Below are 24,069 nucleotides of genomic sequence, written 5' to 3' on the forward strand. Positions count from 1 at the left end.
CCATCACTTGTCAGTTATAGCACTTACCATCTGAATCTCACTACTTGGTACTTGGTTTACTGCCATAGGGTCTCAAAATACATCCAAGTCATATGACCAGATCTTCATCATTTTTTATCACCCAAAGAACCAAAGCAAAGGCTTACATAGACACCTCTTGCTCAGCTGGTAATTGTACATTGGCTAATTTCTAGGAGCCATCCTCCTTTGACTTTCACTACCCACTACAGATGTGAAATACATTCCTTTTTGGAAACATTCTGGAACACATCAGAGCACTCTTTTTCCCTTCACTTACCAGCATTGTATTCACAGAATGGGCCATCACCTTGATGTATGATTTCAAGATGTTAACATTGAACCCAGGAGTTAGTAGGCAGCGGTGCTGGAACCACTTGGATCCTTCCAGATTCACTAGTCCGTTTCCTTGAGAAATAAAAGGGATAAAACCTCATGCCACTTTATTAGATGAGATGACAAAAGAGAGGTGAGAAACACAACATCATGGGCTGACCATGGCACACAGGTAGTCATAACAGAGTGGAAATCAGAGCAGGGCTCATATATTAAATTGGAAGTTAGTTTTGATGCTTACATCTGGGATGGATGTATTCAACACTGTGAGGAAGACACACCAAGTTTTGCAGCCTGATGAGTATGCCGATCCTGAAATCACCAGCTACTGTCTCTGTAGTAATTGAATAAGTTACCTAATCTTTCCAAGGTTTGGTTTTCTTAATGATGAAGTGTGATAATAAGCATCTACTTCACTGTGTTGCTGTGAAGATTAAATGAAAGTGTATATATGAGGCAACTAGCATGGCCTGTAACTTGATGTAGAAACACAACACATATTCATCTCTCTTGACTCCAAACCAACCCATAAACTATGCTGTGAATACAAAATTTACAAGGAACTAGACCCGAGTATTTACTCTGTCCCCAGATGTCTCGTCTTCGAGCCCTAGTCTGTGCTTTACACCCATAAATGATATGAAGTGGAAACTCTCAGGAAGGCCAATGCTTCACAACCTTTTGTTGCAAGAAAGGTCATTAAAGATTTGGTTTTAAATGACCGTAAAGTTTATTAATATGTAATTTCCATCATTCACTGAGTGCTTACACGTCAGGTTTGTGACACATGGTCCAGCACTGGTACAATGCCAGACATTACACTAAGTGTGGGAAATATGGGCTTCACTTAATCCTCACAATGGCCCAGAGATGTAATGCTTATTGGATGATTTCCCCAAAATCACATTCAATTAGTCAGTGGGAGGCAGTGTTCAAATCCAAGTAGCTCTGAACCCCAAACCTACAATTTTTTCATTTAATGCCTTCTTTGTCTAACATAAATACCAATTACATGACTAAAAGTCTTAATTTATCTGCTAATGGAATACTACAAACTATACTTCAGAGCAAAACTGCACTGGTTTTCAAATGGAAATAAAGGAACTCCAAAAAGAAAGGGGAAGAACCAAGAAAACAGAGGGAAGAAAGGATAAAATAAAGGATATAGATGTGAGGCTACAGTTTTAAAGACAGAGATGGGATGGATTCACACACATGTGCCTTAAGAATGAGACTTTGGGGAGAGAAATGGACAAAGAGGGCTCCTGAGAAGTTGTGCTGTGTTGGCTTAGCACTCACTCTTGATCTTCCCCCTAGAAAACTTGCAGTATAGATTTATCATCACTCTCTTAATGCTTTCGAGCATTCTGATTTGTTTCTTGGAATGCTCTGCTATAGCAAGGGGACCTCAGTGTGTCACCCTACTCTGTTGTACATACATACCAAGACATGGAATCAAGAACTTGTACAGGTACTTGGACTTGGGATCTGCAGAGTCAAGCAGAAGAAACAAATGACAGCATTAGAAATTACCAAAGTCGGTGAAGTTTCTTTAAATTTGCCTGCACTAACCATAAATAACAAAAAAGGAGCCCAGGACTCACTCCCTATAGCCTTGGTAGGCCTAGGAAAACTACAGGTCTCGGTTGAGAAACCAGAGAATAACAAACCCCAGGAGGCAGACAGGTACACATACCCAGATTTTCCCCTTGCTTACACTTTCTCCAACAGAAGTAGAGATTGCCTAAGGGTTACCAAGTTTCCAGAAGAGGATTTCGGACAGTATATTATATCCTTTTTGGAAAGTAGGTTAGTGATTAGAGCAGGGGCTGGCAAACCACAGAGAATGGGGGACAAATGCTTCTTGGGGTTCTCGTGAACTCTAACATAGAGGTATTTTACAGCTCTTGTCCTTTAAAGGGTAAGCAGGAAACAAAATAGGGCTGGGGGCATGGGAACATGGAGACTTTCAGGGAAAAGCTGTTTTCCTTTATCAGGTTTTACTGAAAGTAACAGAGACAGTGGACAAGGAAAAAAGATTAGAATATAAGATTGTATTTAAAACTAAGTTAGTTAAAACATAGATGATGGAGCAAAAACCAGATATTTTAATTTTGTGCTATGAGATGATCCACCATGGATGTCTTGAAAAAGGCTTGGATGGGGGAAATAGATGACTTGTGCATGCCCTAAAAGGAAACACAGTTGAGAAGTATGCAGAAAGCAAAAAATAAATAAATAAAATTTGGACCACAGTCAAGAGGTTATACTGGTAAATTAATGATCTAGCAGTCAGGTATATGTACTGAACCAACAGAGGCAGAGCTACTTCTGAATTCCTTGAAAGACTTATGCTCAAACAGGGGGCTGGGGGTGGCAGGTATTGCTGACATGAAGTCACAAAACCAAGAGGCAAAGGAAGTCCTTGGTGATCTGATGGTGCCAACTGGGCTTTAAGATATACCCTCAAGGGCCCATGGGAGTCTGAGCTGGACAAAGGACTGGGTGGGGCAGGAGGAGTGGGAATCTCTTTCAGGGTTGGTCAGAAACTTCTCCTCACTTTCTCCAGGTCTCTCTCTCTCTCTCTTTTTAAAGATTTTATTTATTCATGAGAGACACACAGAGAGAGGCAGAGACATAGGCAGAGGGAGAAGCAAGCTCCTCGCAAGAAGCCCGATGCAAGACTCGATCCTGGACCCCGGGATCAAGACCTGAGCCACTGAGCCACTCAGGCGTTATCTTTCTTTTCTTTCTTTTTTTCTTTTTTCTTTTTTCTTTTTTCTTTTTTCTTTTTTCTTTTTTCTTCTTTCTTTCTTTCTTTCTTTCTTTCTTCTTTCTCTCTTCCTTTCTTTCTCTTTCTTTCTTTCTTCTTTTATTCCAGTATAGTGAACACAGTGTTATATTAGTTTCAGGTGTACAGTGTAGTGATTCAACACTACCATACATCACCCAGTGCTCATCACAAGTGGCCTCCTTCATTCCCATCACCTATTTCTCCCATCCCCCTCCCCTCTGGAAATCATCAGTGTGTCTCTAGGTCTCTTAAAGGCCCAATACTAATCTTTGCTTCAGGATTTCTTTAGAATCCTGCCTGTGAGTTTTGCATATCACTCTTAGGAGGATTAGGTTCCTGAGATTCATCCCTTTTCTTACCTGTTCTGCCCAGAAATGTCTTTGCGTAGTCTGGGTCGTAGATATAGAAAAATGCCTGAAAAGGCCCAACCCAGTAAGGAAAGGCACAAGGGTATTTTTCAACAAGCTCCTCAAGTTTCTCTATTTTACCATCCTGAAGTAACTGCAGTGAAAAAAGAGTGAAGGAAGTTAGAGGAACCCGACAGTCTGGACTCAACCCTCTTACAGAGGCAAGCTGATCTAGGGCCTGGATAAGGTCGCACAAACATGCATTCCTTGGCATTTCCAAGCTTGGAGTATAATTTTTAAATATAATTAATTAATTAATTAATGAGAGAACTGGGGGGAGAGGAAGAGGGGGAGGGAGAAGGAGAAAATCTCAAACAGACTTCCCCCTTAGCATGGAGCCCAATGCAGGGCTTTTTCTCACAACCCTGATCATGGATCATGATCTGAATTAAAACCAAGAATCAGGGCAGCCCTGGTGGCGCAGCGGTTTAGCGCTGCCTACAGCCCAGGGCTTGATCCTGGAGACCCTGGATCGAGTCCCACGTCGGGCTCTCTGCATTCTCCCTCTGCCTGTGTCTCTGCCTCTCTCTCTCTCTCTCTCTCTCTCTCTGTGTCTATGAATAAATAAATAAAATCTTAAAAAAAAAAACAACCAAGAATCAGACACTTAGCTGACCATGACATCCCAGAGCCCCAGAATATACTTTTCTAATGAAGGTCAGGGCATTTATCTTCTCAATGTAAATGTATGCTGTATCTCCAGAACAAGCCCCTGTCAAATGTCAAATGACATGGTGAACTGTTTTCCCAACTGAGAAGGTGAAGAGAATCTCATCTGCTTCATCTGCCAATGTCTCACATTTTGATTAGGAGTGGAGTCAAAGCTGAGAAAGATTTTTTTCCTATGGGAAGCTAATTGGTGATAGGCTGAACATGACCCATGATCCAATTCACAATTTCCTCTCCCTTTTCCTTTCTCTAATCATTAAGGAGTGATTTTTTTTCTTGTGACTTCATAGTAAAAGCTCCTCCCTAAAAACCCACCCACTCCATCTATGAAGAAAATCTCATTCTCTTCCCTTACTACTTGGAGGCTCATTTTGAAGTTTGAAGTAATGTTTAAGTAAAAAACTCCCAGCTTCTAACATTTATAAATCAGAGTATAAATGCCATCATCACAGATGAACTTTTTACTTGATAAGTAGTTTACTAATGGCTCATTTAAAAAATTCCTCTAAATCACTGACAAGAAGATTCATTTATATCCATTTATTATATAAAGTGGGAGTGTGTGTGCACCTGTATGTGTGTGTCTGTGCATGCTCAGCGACACATGATTGTGGGGGTCCTGACTTGCAAAGAAACCCTAAGGCTGGCAAACTCTTCTTTGTGTGACCAATCATACAGAGTTTGCCATGTGATTGCTTGTACCCTCAGAAAAGATGGAAAACTCTGGCTCCCAATTTCCTCTGTTATCAACCAGCATTTTTATCCCATGAAATGTTCCCTGGAAAGCTGACTTATATTCTGAAAACTACAAAACATTGCTGAAAGAAATTTTTAAAAACCTTAAGTAAATGTAAAGATATCCCATGTTTATGAATCAGAAGACTTAATATTGCTAAAATGACAATAATTCCCAAATTGATCTACAAATTCAATGTAATCCTGCAGAATCACACCTGGCTTCTTTGTAGATGACATTGACAAGCTGATCCTAAAACTTATATGGAAACCAGAGGTATCCAGAATAGCCTAAATAATCTTGAAAAAAAAAATAGGAGGATTCATGCTTTCTGATTTCAAAACTTTACTATAAAGCAAAGTAAGACAGTGTGGTATTGGCATAAGGGTAGACATATAGATCAATAGAATAGAATTGAGAATCCAGAAATAAAGTTCATGTTTATAGTCAACTGATAGTAGTGTTTTTTGTTCCAATGAGGTGGTTCTTGGTGGGCCCTTGGATGGGGACTGGTCACCAGAAAGACCAAGCCATAATTAGAAGCTTGGGATTTTCAACCCCATTTCCCATTCTCCACAGATAGAGAAGGATTGGCAATGGGGTTAATGTTCAATCATGCCTACATGAGGAAGACTTTGTAAGAATTCCAAAAGTACAGGGTTTGGAGACCTTCTAGTTTGGTGAACATGTGGAGGTACTGGTAGAGTGATGCATCTGGAGAGGGCATGGGCGCTCTGTGCTCCTTCCCAGATAACTTACCCTGTGCATCACTTCCAACTGCATGTTCATCTGTATCCTTTATCCTAACCACTTTTAATAAACTGGTAAACAGTAAATTAACTGTGTTCCTAAATTCTGTGAGCTAATACCACATATTAACCAAACCCAAGGAGGAGGTTATGGGAATCTCCAACTTACAGGTGATTGAACGTAGTAACAACTTGGACTTATCATTGGCACCTGAAGTGGGGAGGGGATGGATAGTCCTGTGAGGCTGAATTCTTAATCTGTGGGATTTGATGATTTCTCTGGGTAGACAGTCAGAATTTCATTAAGTTGTAGGACACTCAGTTAGTACCACAAAATTGATTGGTTGCAGGGGCACTCACCCAATATCTGGTGTCAAAAGTGTTTTGAGTATGGCCATAATGTGAGAGAAAAGGGGAAACACAGGAGGAAGAATGGGTTTTTCCCACTCAGGTGCCAAAACAATACAATGGGGGGGAGGCGGGAAAGAATAGTCTTTTCAACGAATGGTGCTGGGATATAACTAGATATCCACAAAGAGTAAAATAAAGTTAGACCCCTACTTTACACAATATGCAACCATTAACTTAAAGAATCAAATATCTAAACAAAAGAGGTAAAAGTATAAAACTCTTAGAAGAAAACACAAGGAATTAACCTTAGACTCAATAGTCAGTTGCATTTCTACACTAAAATGTAGAAAATCTATATTTTCTACACAAAACCAACTGCATTTCTAACAAACAATCTGAAAAGAAAATAATGAAAACAAGTCCATTTACCATAGCATGAAAAAGAATAAAATATTTAGGATGTGAAACCAAGTATTGGAAAACCAAGTATTCCCAACCAACAACCTAAGCCAAAGGCACACGCTCAACCACTGAGCCACCCAGGCGTCCTTGGAAGATTTATTATTGTTAAGATGTAAGTACTACCCTAAGTGATCTATAATTCAATGTAATCCTTACCGAAATCCCACTGATGTTTTCTGTAGAAATAGAAAAATCATCCTAAAATTTATATAGAATATCAAGGGAACTTGAATAGCCAAAACAGTCTTAAATCACAAGAACAAAGCTGAAGGACTCACATTTCTTGATTTCAAAACTTATTACAGAGCTACAGTAATCAAAACAGTGTGATTCTGGCACAGAAATATATATATATATATATATATATATATATATATATATATATATATATATAGGCTAATGGAATAAAATAGAAAGTCTAGAAATAAATCCTCAAATATCTGGTCAAGTGATGTCCGACAAAGGTGCCAGGACCATTCAATGGGAAAATGATAGTTTTTCAACAAATGTTGCTGGGAAAACTGGATATCCACATGCCACAGAATAAAGTTGGGCCCTTCCTTACCAAAACGCCATATACAAAAATTAACTGAAACTGGTTCAAAGACCTAAATATAAGGCCTAAACCTGTAAAACTCTTAGAAGAAAACATAGGGCATAGGACGCCTGGGTGGCTCAGCGGTTAAGTGTCTGCCTTCAGCTCAGGGAATGATCGTGGAGTCCTGGGATCAAGTCCCACATTGGGCTCCCTGCATGGAGCCTGCTTCTCCCTCTGCCTGTGTCCCTACCTCTCTCTCTGTGTGTCTCTCATGAATAAATAAACAAAATCTTAAAAAACAAAAAAGGAAAACACAAGGCAAATTCTCCACAGCATTGGATCTGGCAATGACTTCTTCAATATGCCACAAAAGGCACAGGAAAAAAAATATACAAATTGGACATTATGAAAATTAAAAATTTTTGTTCATGAAAAGACAGTATAACAGAATAAAAAGTGAAAAACACAGAATGGGGGAAATATTTGCAAATAATATATCTGATAAGTGAGATTCCACTTATCCAGAACAAATAGAGATCTTAAACTCAACAACAAAAAACAACCTGATTCAAAATGAGTAGAAGACTTAACTAGACATTTCTCCAAAAAAGATATACAAATGGCATTGAGCAGATGAAAAGACGCTTAAGGGATGCCTCAGTGGCTCAATGGTTGAGAGTCTGTCTGCCGTAGGCTTGAGTTGTGATCCAGGGGTCCTGGGACCAAGTCCAGCATCAGGCTCCCCACGGGGAGCCTTTTCTTCCTCTCCCTATGTTTCTGTCTCTCTCTGTGTCTCTCATGAATGAATGAATGAATGAATGAATGAATAATTAAATAAGTAAATAAAATCTTAAAAAAAGAGAAAAGATGCTTAACATCACTAATCATTAGGGAAATGCAAATCACACCCATTAGGATAACTACCATCAGGAAAAAAACAAAACAAAACAAAACAGAAAACAAATGTTAGTAAGAACGTGGAGAGATTGGAATCTCTGTGCACTTCTGGTGGAAGTGTAAAATGGTACTGCCACTATGGAAAACAGTGTGGCTGTTCCTAAAAAAATTAAAAATGGAATTACTATATGATCCAGCAATTCCATTTCTGGGTACTTATCCAAAAGAATTGAAAGTAGGGTGTTGTACACCCATGTTCACAATAGCTAAAATGTAGAAACCACCCATGTATCCACTGATGGATGAATAGATAAATAAAATGAGGTATATAGGGCCAGTGAAATATTATTCAGTTTTTAAAAGAAAGGAAATTCTGACATATGCTACAGAATGGATGAACCCTGAGGACATTACGTTAAGTGACATAAGCTAGTCACAAAAAAGATAAATACTACACGATTCCACTTATACGAAATACTAGTACTCAAAATTGTAGAGTAGTCAGAATTACAGAGACAGAAAATAGAGTGGTGGTTCCTGGGGGCTGGGGAGATAAAGAAATGGGGGACTATTGTTTACTGGGTATAGAGTTTCAGTTTTACAAGCTGAAAAGAGTTATGGAGTTGGATGGTGTTGATGACTGCACAACATTATGAATGTATGTAACATCACTGACTTGTACACTTTTAAAAATGTTTAAGATGGTAAATTTTATGTTATGGGCATTTTACTACAGTAATGATGTTGGGAAAAAAATCAGAAATGTGTCAGAATTTTCAACAGTCACCTTGAAAGCTAGAAGATGATGGAATGTTGTCTTCAAAATTCTGAGAGAAAAGTATTTCCAAACTCTAATTCTATACCCAGCCAAACTATCAACTAAGTTATGAATTTTAACAGACATTTTCAGCCATTTGAGAGCTCAAAGAATTCACCCGACATTCTTTCACTCAATCTCAAGAAGCTACCATAAAAATAATAAAATAAATCAGAAAAAAAGATATACTATCCAGGAAACAGAAGATATGACACAGAATAGCACATTATCTGTGTACCAGGCCTAAAGAGCAACCAGTCCAGGTTAGAATGGGAGGAGAAGTCTTTGGGAGAAATGCCTCCAGAAAAGTATATGGACTGATAGATTGTTTGATATCTTTCAGTATTTGAAAATGTTGTTGAGATGTGTTTGATAGATCTATTAGAAACATTTGGGAAAAAAATAGTGATAGATTTTGAAAAACTAAGCATATGAGAAAAGGACATTAATAACAACATGAGAGAAGAAAGTTCTATGAGAGAAGGAACAAAATCAACCATTGGATCAGTGGTAAGTAAGCATTTACATAATCAAAATAATATAAGTACTAATTTTTCTCTTTAACCAAGAAATACCATGTAACTATATTGGGACAGTAAAAGATGAGGTATAAGTGATTATTCATCATAAAGTAGTTAATAAAAGGATATCTAAAATTATGAAATTAAGAAATGCAACATAGTAATATTTTACCAATAAGGATTGAAAGAAACATGTAAAACAGTTGAGAGTGGTTGCTTTTGGAAAGAAGGATTAAGGGGAGGTGAGCGGGGGGTGGGGGTGACTAGGTGACTGGTACTGAGGTGGGCACTTGACAGGATGAGCACTGGGTGTTATTCTATATGTTGGCAAATTGAACACCAATAAAAAATAAATTTATATTTTAAAAAAAGAGTGGAGCTGAAGGATCATGCAGCAGCTCTGCGGGGCATACCCTCCCCACCTCAACCATCCTTTAAAATTCTGCCCAGACTTTCACAGACTTTCCTTCCTCCCCTAGATAGAGACACCCACTTCCCTCCAAGATCCCCTTGTCCCTAAGGTCTCTATCAAAGCACTCATTACCCTGTATTTGTATCTTCTCTTTGTAGTCTAAGTACGCATCTGCCTTGGGCTTCTGAAGGTAGGTACTAGTCTGCTCTCTGCAATTCCAGCATCCACCACACAATTCCACTCAAAGCTGGCTGAACGAATAAAACAAGTAATCAGGGGTGAGCGTGGATGTGGAGAACAGGAGGAACAGAAGGTAAAGGTCTCCCTCTTACACGTTGCAATTTGCCATCATTTTTTGAGTGAGTGGTGGGGGCTGCTCTCTACTTCACAAGAATCTTGGGAAAAGTTCATTTTCTCTGGTGGTAACACACTAAGGGTGGCAACTAATTGTGTTCGATTTTGCATATTTTCTGCAAGTAATAAGCACTATTTAGAATAACGTAACTATCTTTTAGCGACCCGCGTGGAAGGCTTTTCAAGATGCAGTACACAAATGCAAGAGCTCGGTGAAGCCGCTAGACCCAGCCCTGAGTTGCAGAACGCTCTTTTTCTGTGCTCAGACTCTGCATAGGCCCTCCCAGCCCCCCAGGCTTCCACTCCAGAGGCTCCGGGCTTGTTGCCTTTTCCCTGCAGCGCTGTGAAGGTGCAAGCCCAGAGTTCATGGAAAGATGCCCAGAGCCCCAGGCTGGGCCAGAGAGGTCAGTGCAGGATGCAACGCTGAGAGGGAAGGGAGGAGACAGCCCGCCCCACCGCCCGCCCGCCGGTCTCCTCGGCAGCATCCTTCTCAGCCCCTCCCTTCCGGTACCTTCTGGTGCCCGTAGAACCAGTGGGTGGGGGGCGCGGGGAAGGGGCACAGGTCTCGCAGCAGCCGCAGCCTCCGCAGGTAGAGCTTGATGGCCTGCAGCAGCCCCAGGGCCAGGCAGAAGGCGAAGGCCAGGTACAAGGGCCGCGCCCAGCGCGTCTCCAGCCAGGACGACTCCATCCCCGCACCAGGCGGGGCGCGCGCGGACTCGGGGCCCGGGAGGGGGGAGCCCTCTACGCGCGCCGCCGGGAGAGGTCCCCAGCCCACGGCGACTCGGTGCCCTCATCAAGCTCCTTCCTCCCCCGGAGGAGGGAGAGCGCTGGGAGGGACAGCTCAGGCTTGGCCAGCGGAGGCAGGCGCGAGTTCTCGGGTTTCTAACCCTTTATCTTTAAAAAAAAATTTTTTTTAAATTTATTTTTATTGGAGTTCAATTTGCCAACATATAGCATAACACCCAGTGCTCATCCCATCTAACCCTTTATCAATAGAGAGCAATCTTCATTCAGGGCGACTTCTTAATGCCCCTCTGGAATGTCACACTTCAGCTGTGACAGTTTTCAATCATGGGAAGTCAGAATTTAGGTGTTGAAATAATTACAAGGCCAAGGCCATTGTCTTTCTTCGTTGCCACAAATAAATGGTAAACTGCTATGTTTAAAAAAAAAAAAAGACCAATAAAAAATAAATTTATTATTAAAAAAGAAAACAAAATAAAACACCCCCAAACTAAAAATCTTCTTCCCTGCTCTGAAATTTTGTCAAAACTCACGGGGATCTTGGGGCTGGGGATGGATATGTGTAATTTTTTTTTAAATTTTTTATTTATTTATGATAGTCACACAGAGAGAGAGAGAGAGAGAGAGAGGCAGAGACATAGGTAGAGGGAGAAGCAGGCTCCATGCCGGGAGCCTGATGTGGGATTTGATCCTGGTCTCCAGGATCGCGCCCTGGTCCAAAGGCAGGCGCTAAACCGCTGCGCCACCCAGGGATCCCAGATATGTGTAATTATTATACTCATATATGGCTTGTCCGGTGGTGTGCTGGTAAATGTTCAACAATTGGTCCTCACTTGGATTTCTAGCATTTGCCAATGTCCATCATGTACTATTTTAAACTGCAGAAGACACTACAGATACAATCAGGGCCCACTACATAATTTGGATCCCAGTGCAAGAAAAAATGTGGGATCCCTTGTTAAAAAGTTATTAACAATTTCAAGGTGATGACGGTAGAGCATTAAACCAAGCATATGCCCTTCTGAGTATGGGGCCTTGTTCCGGGCCCATGAAGCCATCCCTGGATACAAGGTACATAAATAGCCTTGAGAACATAGATAATAGGAAAATGTAGTAAGATAATTAGAAAGTAATGTGGTTTAGGTATTTATTACCTACGAGGTGGTGAACTAGGTTACAACAGACCTGACTTCCCAAGCTGCTATTCCCCATTCCCAGCCTTCTTTATAGGCATTCCCAAAATTCATTCATTCATTCATTTATTTATGCTAAGAAAGGCACATGTTAGATGTTGGATTTACAGCCTTGAACAATAAACTCAATCTCTGCTACAACTCCCTATTTTCTTCCCTGTCACTGCCCCCAATACTCAAGCCCCCACCCCAGTCTCCATTGCCAAGTTTTTTGCTAAGTTAATAATTAAGACAGACTCCATTGGTGATAACTTCATATGGACTAAGTACCAACCCCTGGGATGTTCCACTATGTCCCACACATTAAATGTTACAGCTCCCTCTTCCCCAGACCTTGCCTTCTCCTGCCTATCTCCATTCCTCAAGTAGAAGTTGTTATTTGACTGTGTCTCAGAATCTTCTGGTTTATACAGTCTCCTCTGGGTGACTCATAGCATTTTAGTTTCTTCAGATTCTTCCTCTGTACCCTGCCCCTTCCCCAAATCATGATAAATATATAATGGCTTTCACATAACCACATCATGGTGACCAGGCTGAGGACCTCAGACTCATGTTCTGCCTTGGGTCTAGCCAAGCTAGTCTTGGCTTCATGACATCTAGTCTGCTCTGGTCCTGGGGTCCTCTGGGCTGACTGACAAATAGTAGAGTGGAGTTCGTGAACTTCCAGTTAGTTGTCTCAGCAGGGTCGGGACCTGGGGACTCCTTAGCTGACCTAGTCTTATTCAGACTCTTGCTAAAGATGTAAATCCCTTCTGAGATGTGGCTGGTCCATCCACTGTATTCTGTATACTTCCTTGGAAAACAAACAATTTTGACACTTTTTGTACTATACCCAAGAGCTTAAGAGAGGCTTAAGGGTGCTAGCTCAAGTCTTCTCTCTGCTTCACTGCCATTTTCACTCTGGTTCCTCTCCAAAAGGAAGCAAAGCAAAATCTATCTAAATCTCTACTTCCAGAATCTTAGCCTAGAGGGAGAAAATCAGATGCTCTCCTGACCTCGGGCTTTACCACTTCTGCTAAAATTTACCCTAGTCCACCAGGCTGGAAGAGGTGGGCTTTTTCACAACTTCCACTCATAAGGTAGAAACTTCCTTATGATACAGTCTGTGTCCTCTCTACCCCTGATTGAGACTTAAAATCTACAACCTACTCCAATAGGACATGCTAATGGGACAGACAGGAAGTTAGAAAATTATTCTGGCCAAAGACTGGCTTTCAATACTAATTGCAACATGAAAATCCCACTTTGGAGACCAATAGCAGAACATGTATCCCTTCCTTCTTTTGGCAGACCTGTGTAAATGTCTATTGACTTGAATTTCCTTGGCTGGAGGACTGGGGATAGGGACACTGAAAAAGCCTAGCAACATGGTCAGCCCAGGTTAAGGAGTTCAGACTTTACAAAAAGTGATGGGAATCCACCAAAGAGATTTAAGATGGAAAGTGACATAGGTAGTAGATCACAGCTATTTGGGAGATAATAATAGGCAAATATTTATTGGGTGCTTACTTAGTGTCAACTACTATTTTAAAATGATTTACATGTAGTAACTCATTTAGTACTCATAATAAAAATTTGAGGTAGCTATTACCATTATCCATTATCCCTATTGTATATACATGGAAACTGACACACACAGAGATTATGAAGTTTGCCCAAGACATCAGAGGGTGAGAATGGGGATCAGGATTTAAATCTGGCCATTCTCAAGAATCCAGGTCCTATGATCTTAACAAGTACAGGAATAAAGGATATGTGTATGGAGTGGGTGAAAGACTGGCACTAGAAGACCACTTCTGATACTTTTGCAATATTCAGATAAGACGTGATAGTCGCCTGGCAAGGGGGAGTGCCATGGAACAGAGAGGCAGAATGAGTGGGAGAATATTGGAGAGTGTTTTTGATGGAGTTGGTAATCAGATGTGCACCCAGTAGGGAAGAAATCTAGGATGATCCCTGTGTTTCTCCACATTGAGATAGAGCAAGAAGAATCACTCTTTTCTCTTGCTCTGCCTCCAGCCCCCTTCCATGTGTCTTCTGTTCTTCTTGAACCTGCCCTTAGGATTTACCTCCTCAGGAATACTTCTCTAACCACCCAGCCCTTTGGGAATCTATCCTATGAACAATTGAAGCACTCATTTTCATACCTCTCATTTGATACTTCATTTATTCATATTTTCATTTATGACTCATTCCATAGTTAGCAATTCTATGCACCTTCATTATATATCTCTTTTCATGTTTGACTTATCTTCTTGGAAACTCCATGATGGTGCAAACATTTCCTCTCCTCATCTCTTAGATTCCTTTGGAGCCCAGCTCTGAGCTAGGTACATAGTAGATGCTTTACTAATAGTTATTTAATATGCTTTAGAAATAGCTATTCACTTGAACTGGAGAAACTTTTTGAGGGCTTTTAGGAACGAGCAGAATGAGGAATGTAAAATGTAGGTATATGACCTACACAAGAGGACAACAAAGAAACGGAGACATCCTAGGTCAAGGGATTTGTCTACTAAGACGATAACCATCAGGCAGGGTGTGGGAAGGGAGGTGAAGAGAAGAAGAATGAAGTAAAATGACAGCTGATTTCATAGTGGGGAAAACACTCCCTTAGTGTTCCTAAGGGAGATAGTGCTGATAAAGAGGAAGAATGGAAGGTGCTGAGAGAGGGGCATTGAGAGAAAAAATAGGGCCAGGGATGAGTAAGTTGTTGAATAGAAGGAATGAGCTGGATGGGGTAGGGCATAGAAACCTCATAGATGTCCAGTCCCAGACAGTTTTATGAAAAATTTGAGACTATGCAGTGATCTCTTCAGTCTGTTTTTGACAGCACGTAAGTTACAATTTTGAAGGCATCCAGCTGGGAAGACAAACACATTAGAGGCATAGGAGGCAGGATGGGGGGGGCGGGGCGTGGGCAGCTTACATCTCTATGCCAGATAACCTCAATTTTCTCAGAGTATTCTCAGGCATCTTCTGCCCTGGCAGGGGAGGAGAGGACCGAGTGCCTGAGCAGGGCAGGGATTTGGAGCAGCTGCTGTGGTGATGCTGAGGGCATCGGCAAGCAGTTGTTAAGTGGATTTACATAGCAGGTTCATGCAGAGGGCCCAGGGCACATGATTCCATTATGTATTTTCTCCCACAACAGTCCAGAATAAGAGAATGGAAATATTCAGAAAGGAAGCATAGAGCCAGTCTCTACCTTCATTACTGCATCCTGTACATCAGCCAGTGCTGGGCAATGCCAGGATACAAAGATGGATCTAGTGTACACCTCTTCCTGGGACAGCTCACAGCCTGGGGGAGGGGACAGATATAGTAAAATGGATAACTGATATGACTGGAAGGATCTTTATGGATTATCTCGACCTCATCTAGTCTTATGAATAAAGAAATTAAGTAAAAAAAAAAAAAAAGCAGCTTTTCCTGAGCCCCTTTCTCCAGACTGAGAATTGCAAGATTTTCTCTCCTTTCATCTTTGCTGCCTGTGTGCCACACCAGTTGTGCTGATCTCTCCATCTCTCCACTCCTTCAGATGACACAACCAGTGAGTCAGGAAACCATTGATTGTGTCTAGCAGTGTTGGTCTGTTACCTTAAGTGATTTGAATATTTTAAAAATTGGGTCTAGAGCTGTGAGCTTCCAGAGGAGGAAAAGGAGCAAGCAGAGAGATTCGGAGGGACATGAGGAGCACCAGGTGTTGTGGGATACAAGGAGACAATGCTGAAACACTTTAAATGATAGCCAGATGTTGAGTGGTCTTGAGACAAGGATCGAGTTTGAAATGTGTTTCTTGGAATCAGTGACATGGAAGTCAGCTATAACCATAGAAAGAGTTGTTAAAGTGATGGATATACATTGGAAGAAAGACAGTCTCTTCAATAAATGGTGCTGGGAAAATTGGACATCCACACGCAGAAGAAGGAAACTAGACCACTCTCTTGCACCATACACAAAGATAAACTCAAAATGGATGAAAGATCTAAATGTGAGACAAGATTCCATCAAAATCCTAGAGGAGAACACAAGCAACACCCTTTTTGAACTCAGCCACAGTAACTTCTTGCAAGATACATCCACGAAGGCAAAAGAAACAAAAGCAGAAATGAACTATTGGGACTTCATTAAGATAAGAAGCTTTTGCACAGCAAAGGATACAGTCAACAAAACTAAAAGACAACCTACAGAATGGGAGAAGATATTTGCAAATGACATATCAGATAAAGGGCTAGTTTCCAAAATCTATAAAGAACTTATTAAACTCAACACCAAAGAAACAAACAATCCAATCATGAAATGGGCAAAAGACATGAACAGACAAAGACATAGACATGGCCAACAAGCACATGAGAAAATGCTCTGCATCACTTGCCTTCAGGGAAATACAAATCAAAACTACAATGAGATACCACCTCACACCAGTGAGAATGTGGAAAATTAACAAGGCAGGAAACCACAAATGTTGGAGAGGATGCGGAGAAAAGGGAACCCTCTTACACTGTTAGTGGGAATGTGAACTGGTGCAGCTGCTCTGGAAAACTGTGTGGAGGTTCCTCAAAGAGTTAAAAATAGACCTGCCCTACGACCCAGCAATTGCACTGTTGGGGATTTACCCCAAAGATACAGATGCAATGAAACGCAGGGACACCTGCAGCCGATGTTTCTAGCAGCAATGTCTACAATAGCCAAACTGGAAGGAGCCTCGGTGTCTATCGAAAGATGAATGGATAAAGAAGATGTGGTTTATGTATACAATGGAATATTACTCAGCCATTAGAAATGACAAATACCCACCATTTGCTTCGACGTGGATGGAACTGGAGGGTATTATGCTGAGTGAAGTAAGTCAATCGGGGAAGGACAAACATTATATGTTCTCATTCATTTGGGGAATATAAATAATAGTGAAAGGGAATATAAGGGAAGGGAGAAGAAATGTGTGGGAAATATCAGAAAGGGAGACAGAACATAAAGACTCTTAACTCTGGGAAACGAACTAGGGGTGGTAGAAGGGGAAGAGGGAGGGGGATGGGGTGACTGGGTGGCGGGCACTGAGGTGGGCACTTGACGGGATGAGCACTGGGTGTTTTTCTGTATGTTGGCAAATTGAACACCAATAAAAAATAAATTTATTATTAAAAAAAAGAAATAGTGAAAGGGATTATAGAAGATGGAAGGAAAATGAGAGGGAAGAATTAGAAAGGGAGAGAAAATATGAGAGACTCCTAACTCTGGGAAACAAACAAGGGATAGTGGAAGGCGAGGTGGGCAGGGGGATGGGGTGACTGAGTTTCAGGCACTGAGGAGGGCACTTGACAGGAGGAGCAGTGGGTGTCATATGTTGGCAAGTAGAGCTTCATTAAAAAGATATTAATAAAATAAAATAAATGGGAGTTCCCCATTGTACCTAGAGAGAATATTCTCTATCTGTTCATTCTCCACATAACATGAATATGTGTCTGGATTCTTAGATGTCGAAGGAATAGAATACTAAGTTCTCTCCTTATCCACGACAAACATTCAAACCCCAAGGGTTCCATCATTTTATGATACTATATTATTCCCATCGATGGCACTGACATTTTGTAATTTTAAGCTATATACTCCTATTCCCAACTCCAAGAACACAACTCCTGCAGGATTTCTGTCTTTATTGATACTCCTTTTGGATATCATCCAGATTTGATGTAATGATAAGATAACTCTTTGTTGACAACTGCAAAAAACTATATACCTGCCAGTTAAAATAATGACACCAGGGTCCTAAGTGGCTCAGCACTGGTGTGTATGTCTTGGCTTAGGTCATGATCCTGGGATTCTGGGATAGGGCTCCCTGCTCAGTGGAGAGTCTGCTTTTCCCTCTGCCACTCCCCTGGTCATGCGCTCTCTCACTTTCTCAAGTAAATACAGAAACATTTTGTATAAAAATAATGGTGACTCAGTACATTGCACCTTCTCTACAAGGAGATGTTGGCTTCAGGAAGGGGCTCAGAAATAGCATACAATTCTAATTCCCAAGATTTGATAGCTAGAGAGGGAGAGCCCTGGGGCAGGGAGAGTTCTTCTTTCACCCTTATGGGGTTGAGTACATCAAGCATATCAGGAAACCCACTCTCATTCTTCAGATGGCCCACTCCCAGGGAGCCCTCAGATTGATGGAGAGAGCAGCTGGTGACCACATCTGAGGTCCCTGCCATGGTCTAGTCTACCTTTTAGCTCACCTCTGCTCTGAATCCCAGCCCTGCCACATCCCAGCTGGGTGGTCATAGGCAAGTTGCTCAGCCTCTCTGAGGCTTAGGTGCTCATGTGAACAATGGGCATTGGGCCTTCCTTGGAGGCTTGTTGTGAGATGGATTAGTCAATGCATATTCCCCAAGGGCTCATGGATGGTACTTGGTAAACGTGAGTTGTCCCTTGAGCTGCTCTCTAACATATGCCTCCAGTTTTTTCTGCTTCTAACCCTGGTCTGGGTATCTACTAATCTGGGCACATGTGCTGTGCCATGTCTGCCCCACCTCTCCTGCCACACTATCATTCCCCTCAGAGTGATGAGAAGTGACACTCATAGCAGCTGCCAAGCTGTGTGGGCAAGCACCTGGCCCCGCAGGCAGGTATGGCCATTCTTCTCTCTTCTGCCCCACAGGATTCTTAGTCTTGCTCTCCTTTTATGCCCTTCACCACAACCCGAATGTGTGGCCAAACCCAGAGGTACAATGGCCTTGGGAGGATGGGATGGGGGAATCTCTGCATGCCAATCATTCCTCCCATTCCATTTCTGGGTGTGTCATGAGGTTGAGAGGAAGAAGGAGCTGGCCACACCTATCCTGAACCTGGGGTTGCTGTACAGGTGTTTGACCCTTCCCACTTTGCACCAGATGCCTCTCGACACAGCCATGCTGTCCTGCCCTTCTCAGGAGGAGCAAGGTGAGGCACTTGTACTGGGATGGGAGGAGAGGGCTGTTTACTAGGAACATTCCTGTTGTTTGTCACTTCCTACATTTCCATGGGTGTTGCAGATATGCCCTGACATGTTGGTGTGCTGGCAAAGAGGTGTGTGTCTCTATGCACGAAAGACATTTGGTAATCACTGCAGGGTATGGAAACTTTGACACATTTGTCTCACTCAGTCTCCAGCCACAGTTTAGTGTCAGTGGCTATTCAATGGCTCGAGGCATTCTTGTGATTTCTTCACTTTATGAGAGTGACTTTAGTACTGGACATTGTCACATGCAGTTTTCAAGTGTTGTCAAAGTCAAATCAGGGTATAATAAAAAGATTTCTTTTGCACACATTCTCAAACCAGCCCCTCTCCCCACTCTACCCTAACACTGCACCGATGCCTAGGTGCATGTGTTTCCGTCCTCAGCTGCCTCACGTCTGAAATATTTAAGCCTACAGAGGAAAATTTCCTGCGATCTCTTAAGGCCCTCAGAAGTATTCAACTTGTGTCTCCAGTATTTTTGCTTCTATTCAAAAGAATTTTGGACTGCATGGAAATGATCATGAATACTTGACAGTTTTCTCCGTTGTGAAATCAGTACATACTGGGCTCTACATACCTGAATATTACACTTTGAGTCCAATTATCCAATAAGCAAGTATATAAAATGAGGATATTAAATGGCTTTTGAGAGAAAATCCATGGTTTTGTATATGTACATGACAAGTGGCATTTGAAAGTTCATGGCATATGAAATAGAAAGGACACTTGAAATGGCTGTTCAGCTGCATGACTATTCTCCTGAGTGAAATCCTCCTGGGCTGCTGAAATTGTCCTATAAATCATATATAGTAACTTCTGTAAACTTTTTAAGTAGTTATTAGAAAAATTCATTTTAGCAAATATATGAATCTTCAGTCCTTCTGAACTAAGTGAATCTACTCTCCAGAATAGGCTTTAAGCAAACTATTCTCCAGATACTGGGCCAGGATTTGGTTTCCTCCTGGGATTACCTCCTTCCTCCTAGACATTGGTGCAAGTCATGTGGTTATCACTAGAGATAGGAGAGGGGTAGACAGCTCAATTCCTAGCTCAGAACTAATGGAGACTTCTGTTTATTCCTTTCTGCTTTCCTATTCAATTCGGTAAACCTCATTCAATATCTAAGAATAATTATTAAGCTGGACTCTGTGCCAAGCCTATGCTATGAGATGGGAAACTGCCCTTGGTTCAGGGAGTTCTCAGTCAAGAAATAAATCCCTCTACTCAAAAGAGACACCATGCATTCATTCTTTCTTGCCCTCACTCATTTACTAATTGACCCTACAGCAGGACGTTCTGTGTTTCTGGCACTGTCCTGTACTGGAAAGTGACATGTCCTTGAGTAAAATACCATGTGATTCAGGGTCCAGGAATGAAGAGGTACAGCCAATGGTGGGTGGGTTGTGTGTGGGGGGGCTGAAGGCAGAGTGGCATTGCCCTTAGCCTTGGGCATTTGCCGGGCAGAGGTAGAGAGAGGGCATTCTCTTGGATATCCTCAACAGGAGGTGGGCTGGGAGAAAGAACTGGATAGGTGACAGGTGAATGTGCCAACAACCCAGAGAGGGCTTTGATGCTCGCTGAGCCCTATAGGCATGCTTACCTGTGATGGAGGACATGGGGGGTTCTGAGTATAGGAGGGTGGGATATCAGGAGAGGGACCAGAGGCAGGAGACAGAAAAGTCCAGTTGAGCAGCAGCTGAGGGATGATAGGCAGGACACTTCTGCAGTAGAATTGGAAGGCAACAGCACCTGGTTGAATGAGGGGCTGATGGGGAGGTAGGAGTCTGGACCCAAACTGGGAAGCAGATGGTGCATCAGCTTGAGCATCCCTAAGGCTCTGCCCCTGCAGGAAGCTTCCCTGTTGGCCATCCTGACTTCCTTACCCAACTCCATCTTGTCATTTCTATGAGAATCTGGATCCCTGTGTGCCCATGGGATATGGTTAGGATCTGAAGTGTGGCCCAGCCCACCCCCTCTGGTGCCCTGGCCTGGCCTCCACATTGTGAAATTAGAAATGGCTGATTCAGAGAGCAAAAAACCTAATGATTAACTGTTGTAGTGATCACTTGACTTGGCTCTGAGGCTCAAAGTGTTGACCCTCCTGTAACAGGGTTTCAGGCCTGCTGAGAGCAGAGGTAAGAGGAGGAGCTGATTCCGGAGGAGTGTAGGCTTTTGTCAGAGGTCGAGGGGGAGAGTGTTAACAAAGCAAGGCTTGGGGTAGAGATGTGCATGTGTCCAGGGAAGGCAATCAGGGCTGGGCCCATGCAGGCTGGCCCTGAAGGGACTGTTCCTGGCAGGGGCTTTGAGGCCACTCCTCGTTTCCTTTTCCCTCACTGACCCAGGAACTGCATCAGGCAGCACTTTGCCTGAACGAGTTGAAGGTGGCGGTGGCCCTGACCCTGCTCCGCTTTGAGCTGGCACCAGATCCCTTCAGAATCCCTGTCTCCACTCCAAAAATTGTGTTGATGTCCAAGAATGGGATCCACCTGCATCTCAGGAAGCTCCTCTAACCCTTGTGGGGACAAGGATGAGTCCCGAGGGCCTCCTGCCTCCCTTTCTGTCTTCCTGTCAGTCTCTCCTGTCTGCTGGCTTCTGCTCACTTCCTGCTTTCCTCTGCCCACCTGCCAGCCTTCCTGCTCTCCTGCTCTCCTGCTCTTACACATGAGATTGTGTTTCTGTGTCTCACCCTTTTCCATGATTCCTTCTTGTTTGTCTGTTGCCTTTCTCCTAATGAGCTGTCGCTCTGACTGTCCACATAAATCGTCATGGCTGATTATTTTTCAGGCTCTGAAAGTGTGTCTTCTCTCTGTCGTTGTTTCTGGCTGCTGCTCCTCTGTCCCTATGTTTTCTCTTACTGCTTTACCGTATTACACAAACTTAGTTCTTTCAAAGAGCACAAATGATAATCTTGTGTTTTAGGAGATCAGGAATCTGAAATGAGTCTCACTGGGTCGCAACGAAGGCACGTAGATAATCTAAGGGATAGTCTCTTCTCTTGTATTTTCCACCTTCTCAGAATCCACTCTTAAGGCTATTCAATGAGGGGACTAGGCCTCCTGATTTCTGATGGAAATATCCTTTTCTTCAGTTCAACTGAGTCAGATGTTAACCATACCTGTCAAATTTTTAGTGCAACATCTAGACTTTTGTTTAATTGAACAAGGGTACTCCAGCCAATCCAAGTGCACCCGTAAAGTGAGACATGTCAGTCCCCCTTTTGTCCACTTGGCATTCACACTTTCCCTTACACCATACTTTGTCTCTAGCCAAGTAAAATAAAGTCATGCTCTACCAACTCAGCTGCCTATGAGTGAACCTGTGTAGTCCCTTTTCCTCAAAAACAAAGCCCAAGTTTTTGGAAGGTCTTCTCTCTTCTCCCCAAAATGCTGTAACCTAAATGCTATGACAAAAAGTTAACTACTAGCTTTACATGTTACATTTGATGTGCAGGTTATAAGACAAGGAAGGAAAAAATCAGACCCACATACCTACACATGCATAATCATACTCATAACAAGGGAAAATGTTAGAAAGCATTACACTCCTTATTTCTATAACATGTGACATAGCCATCATTAGCATTTAAAAATTTTTTTTATTGCAGTTCAATTTGCCAACATATAACATAACACCCAGGGCTCATCCTACCAAGTGCCCCCTTCGGTGCCAATCACCCAGTCACCACAACTCCCTGCCCACCTCCCTTCCACTACCACTTGTTCATTTCCCAGGGATAGGTGTCTCTCATGTTCTGTCTCCTTCACTGATATTTTCACTCATTTTCTCTTTTTTCCCCTTTATTCCCTTTCACTATTTTTTATATTTCCAAAATGATTGAGACCATATAATGTTTGTCCTTCTCCGATTGACTTATTTCACTCAGCATAATACCCTCCAGTTCCATCCACGTTGAAGCAAATGGTGGGTATTTGTCATTTCTAAAGGCTGAGTAATATTCCATTGTATACATAAACCACATCTTCTTTATCCATTCATCTTTCGATGGACATTTTCGATGGACTCCTTCCACAGTTTGGTATTGTGGACATTGCTGCTAGAAACATTGGGGTGCAGGTGTTGCCGTATTTCACTGCATCTCTATCTTTGGGGTAAATCCCCAAACAGTGCAATTGCTGGGTCTTAGGGCAGTCTATTTTTAACTCTTTGAGGAACCCCCACACAGTTTTCCAGAGCAGCTGCACCAGGTCACATTCCCACCAACAGTGCAAGAGGGTTCCCCTTTCTCCACATCCTCTCCAACATTTGTTGTTTCCTGCCTTGTTAATTTGCCCCATTCTCACTGGTGTGAGGTGGGATCTCATTGTGGTTTTGATTTGTATTTCCCTGATGGCAAGTGATGCAGAGGATTTTCTCATGTGCGTGTTGGCCATGTCTATGTCTTCCTCTTTGAGATTTCTGTTCATGTCCCCTGCTAATTTCATGATTGGATTGTTTGTTTCTTTGCTGTTGAGTTTAATAAGTTCTTTATAGATCTTGGATACTAGTCCTTTATTTGATACGTCATTTGCAAATATCTCTCCCATTCTGTAGCTTGTCTTTTAGTTTTGTTGACTGTTTCTTTTGCTATACAAAAGCTGCTTATCTTGCTGAAGTCCCAATAATTCATTTTTGCTTCTGTTTCTCTTGCCTTTATGGATGTATCTTGCAAGAAGTTGCTGTGGCCGAGTTCAAAAAGGGTGTTGCCTGTGTTCTCTAGGATTTTGATGGATTCTTGTCTCACATTTAGATCTTTCATCCATTTTGAGTTTATCTTTGTGTCTGGTCCAGTTTCATTCTTCTGCATGTAGCTGTCCAAATTCCCAGCACCATTTATTGAAGAGACTGTCTTTTTTCCAGTGGATAGTCTTTGCTTTGTCAAATATTAGTTGACCATAGAGTTGAGGGCCGGCCCACTTCTGGATTCTCTATTCTATTCCATTGATCTATGTGTCTGTTTTTGTGCCAGTACCACACTGTCTTGATGACCACCGCTTTGTAGTACAACCTGACATCTGGCATTGTGGTTCCCCCATTCTCTGGTTTTCTTTTTTTAAAATTCCACTGGCTATTCGGGGTCTTTTCTGAT

General features: G+C 42.1%; 1 protein-coding gene and 1 pseudogene across 1 annotated transcript in view; one reads left to right on the top strand and one right to left on the bottom strand.

Moving 5' to 3' along the window:
* CYP4X1 (cytochrome P450 family 4 subfamily X member 1) overlaps positions 1–10,749 on the bottom strand; it is a 36,512-nt gene extending 25,763 nt beyond the window's left edge. The window contains exons 1-4 of the mRNA NM_001206933.1: positions 10,573–10,749; positions 3,508–3,649; positions 1,798–1,842; positions 299–426 (exon numbers count right to left, since the gene is read on the bottom strand). Coding sequence (NP_001193862.1) covers positions 299–426; positions 1,798–1,842; positions 3,508–3,649; positions 10,573–10,749 — 492 coding nt within the window. The remainder of the gene's footprint in view (positions 1–298; positions 427–1,797; positions 1,843–3,507; positions 3,650–10,572) is intronic.
* Positions 10,750–18,383: 7,634 nt separating this feature from the next.
* On the top strand, positions 18,384–21,586 carry LOC119874582 (annotated as a pseudogene).
* The last annotated feature ends 2,483 nt before the right edge of the window (positions 21,587–24,069 follow it).

The sequence above is a fragment of the Canis lupus genome, chromosome 15 (assembly GCF_011100685.1).
Source record: "Canis lupus familiaris isolate Mischka breed German Shepherd chromosome 15, alternate assembly UU_Cfam_GSD_1.0, whole genome shotgun sequence".
NCBI lineage: Eukaryota > Metazoa > Chordata > Mammalia > Carnivora > Canidae > Canis > Canis lupus.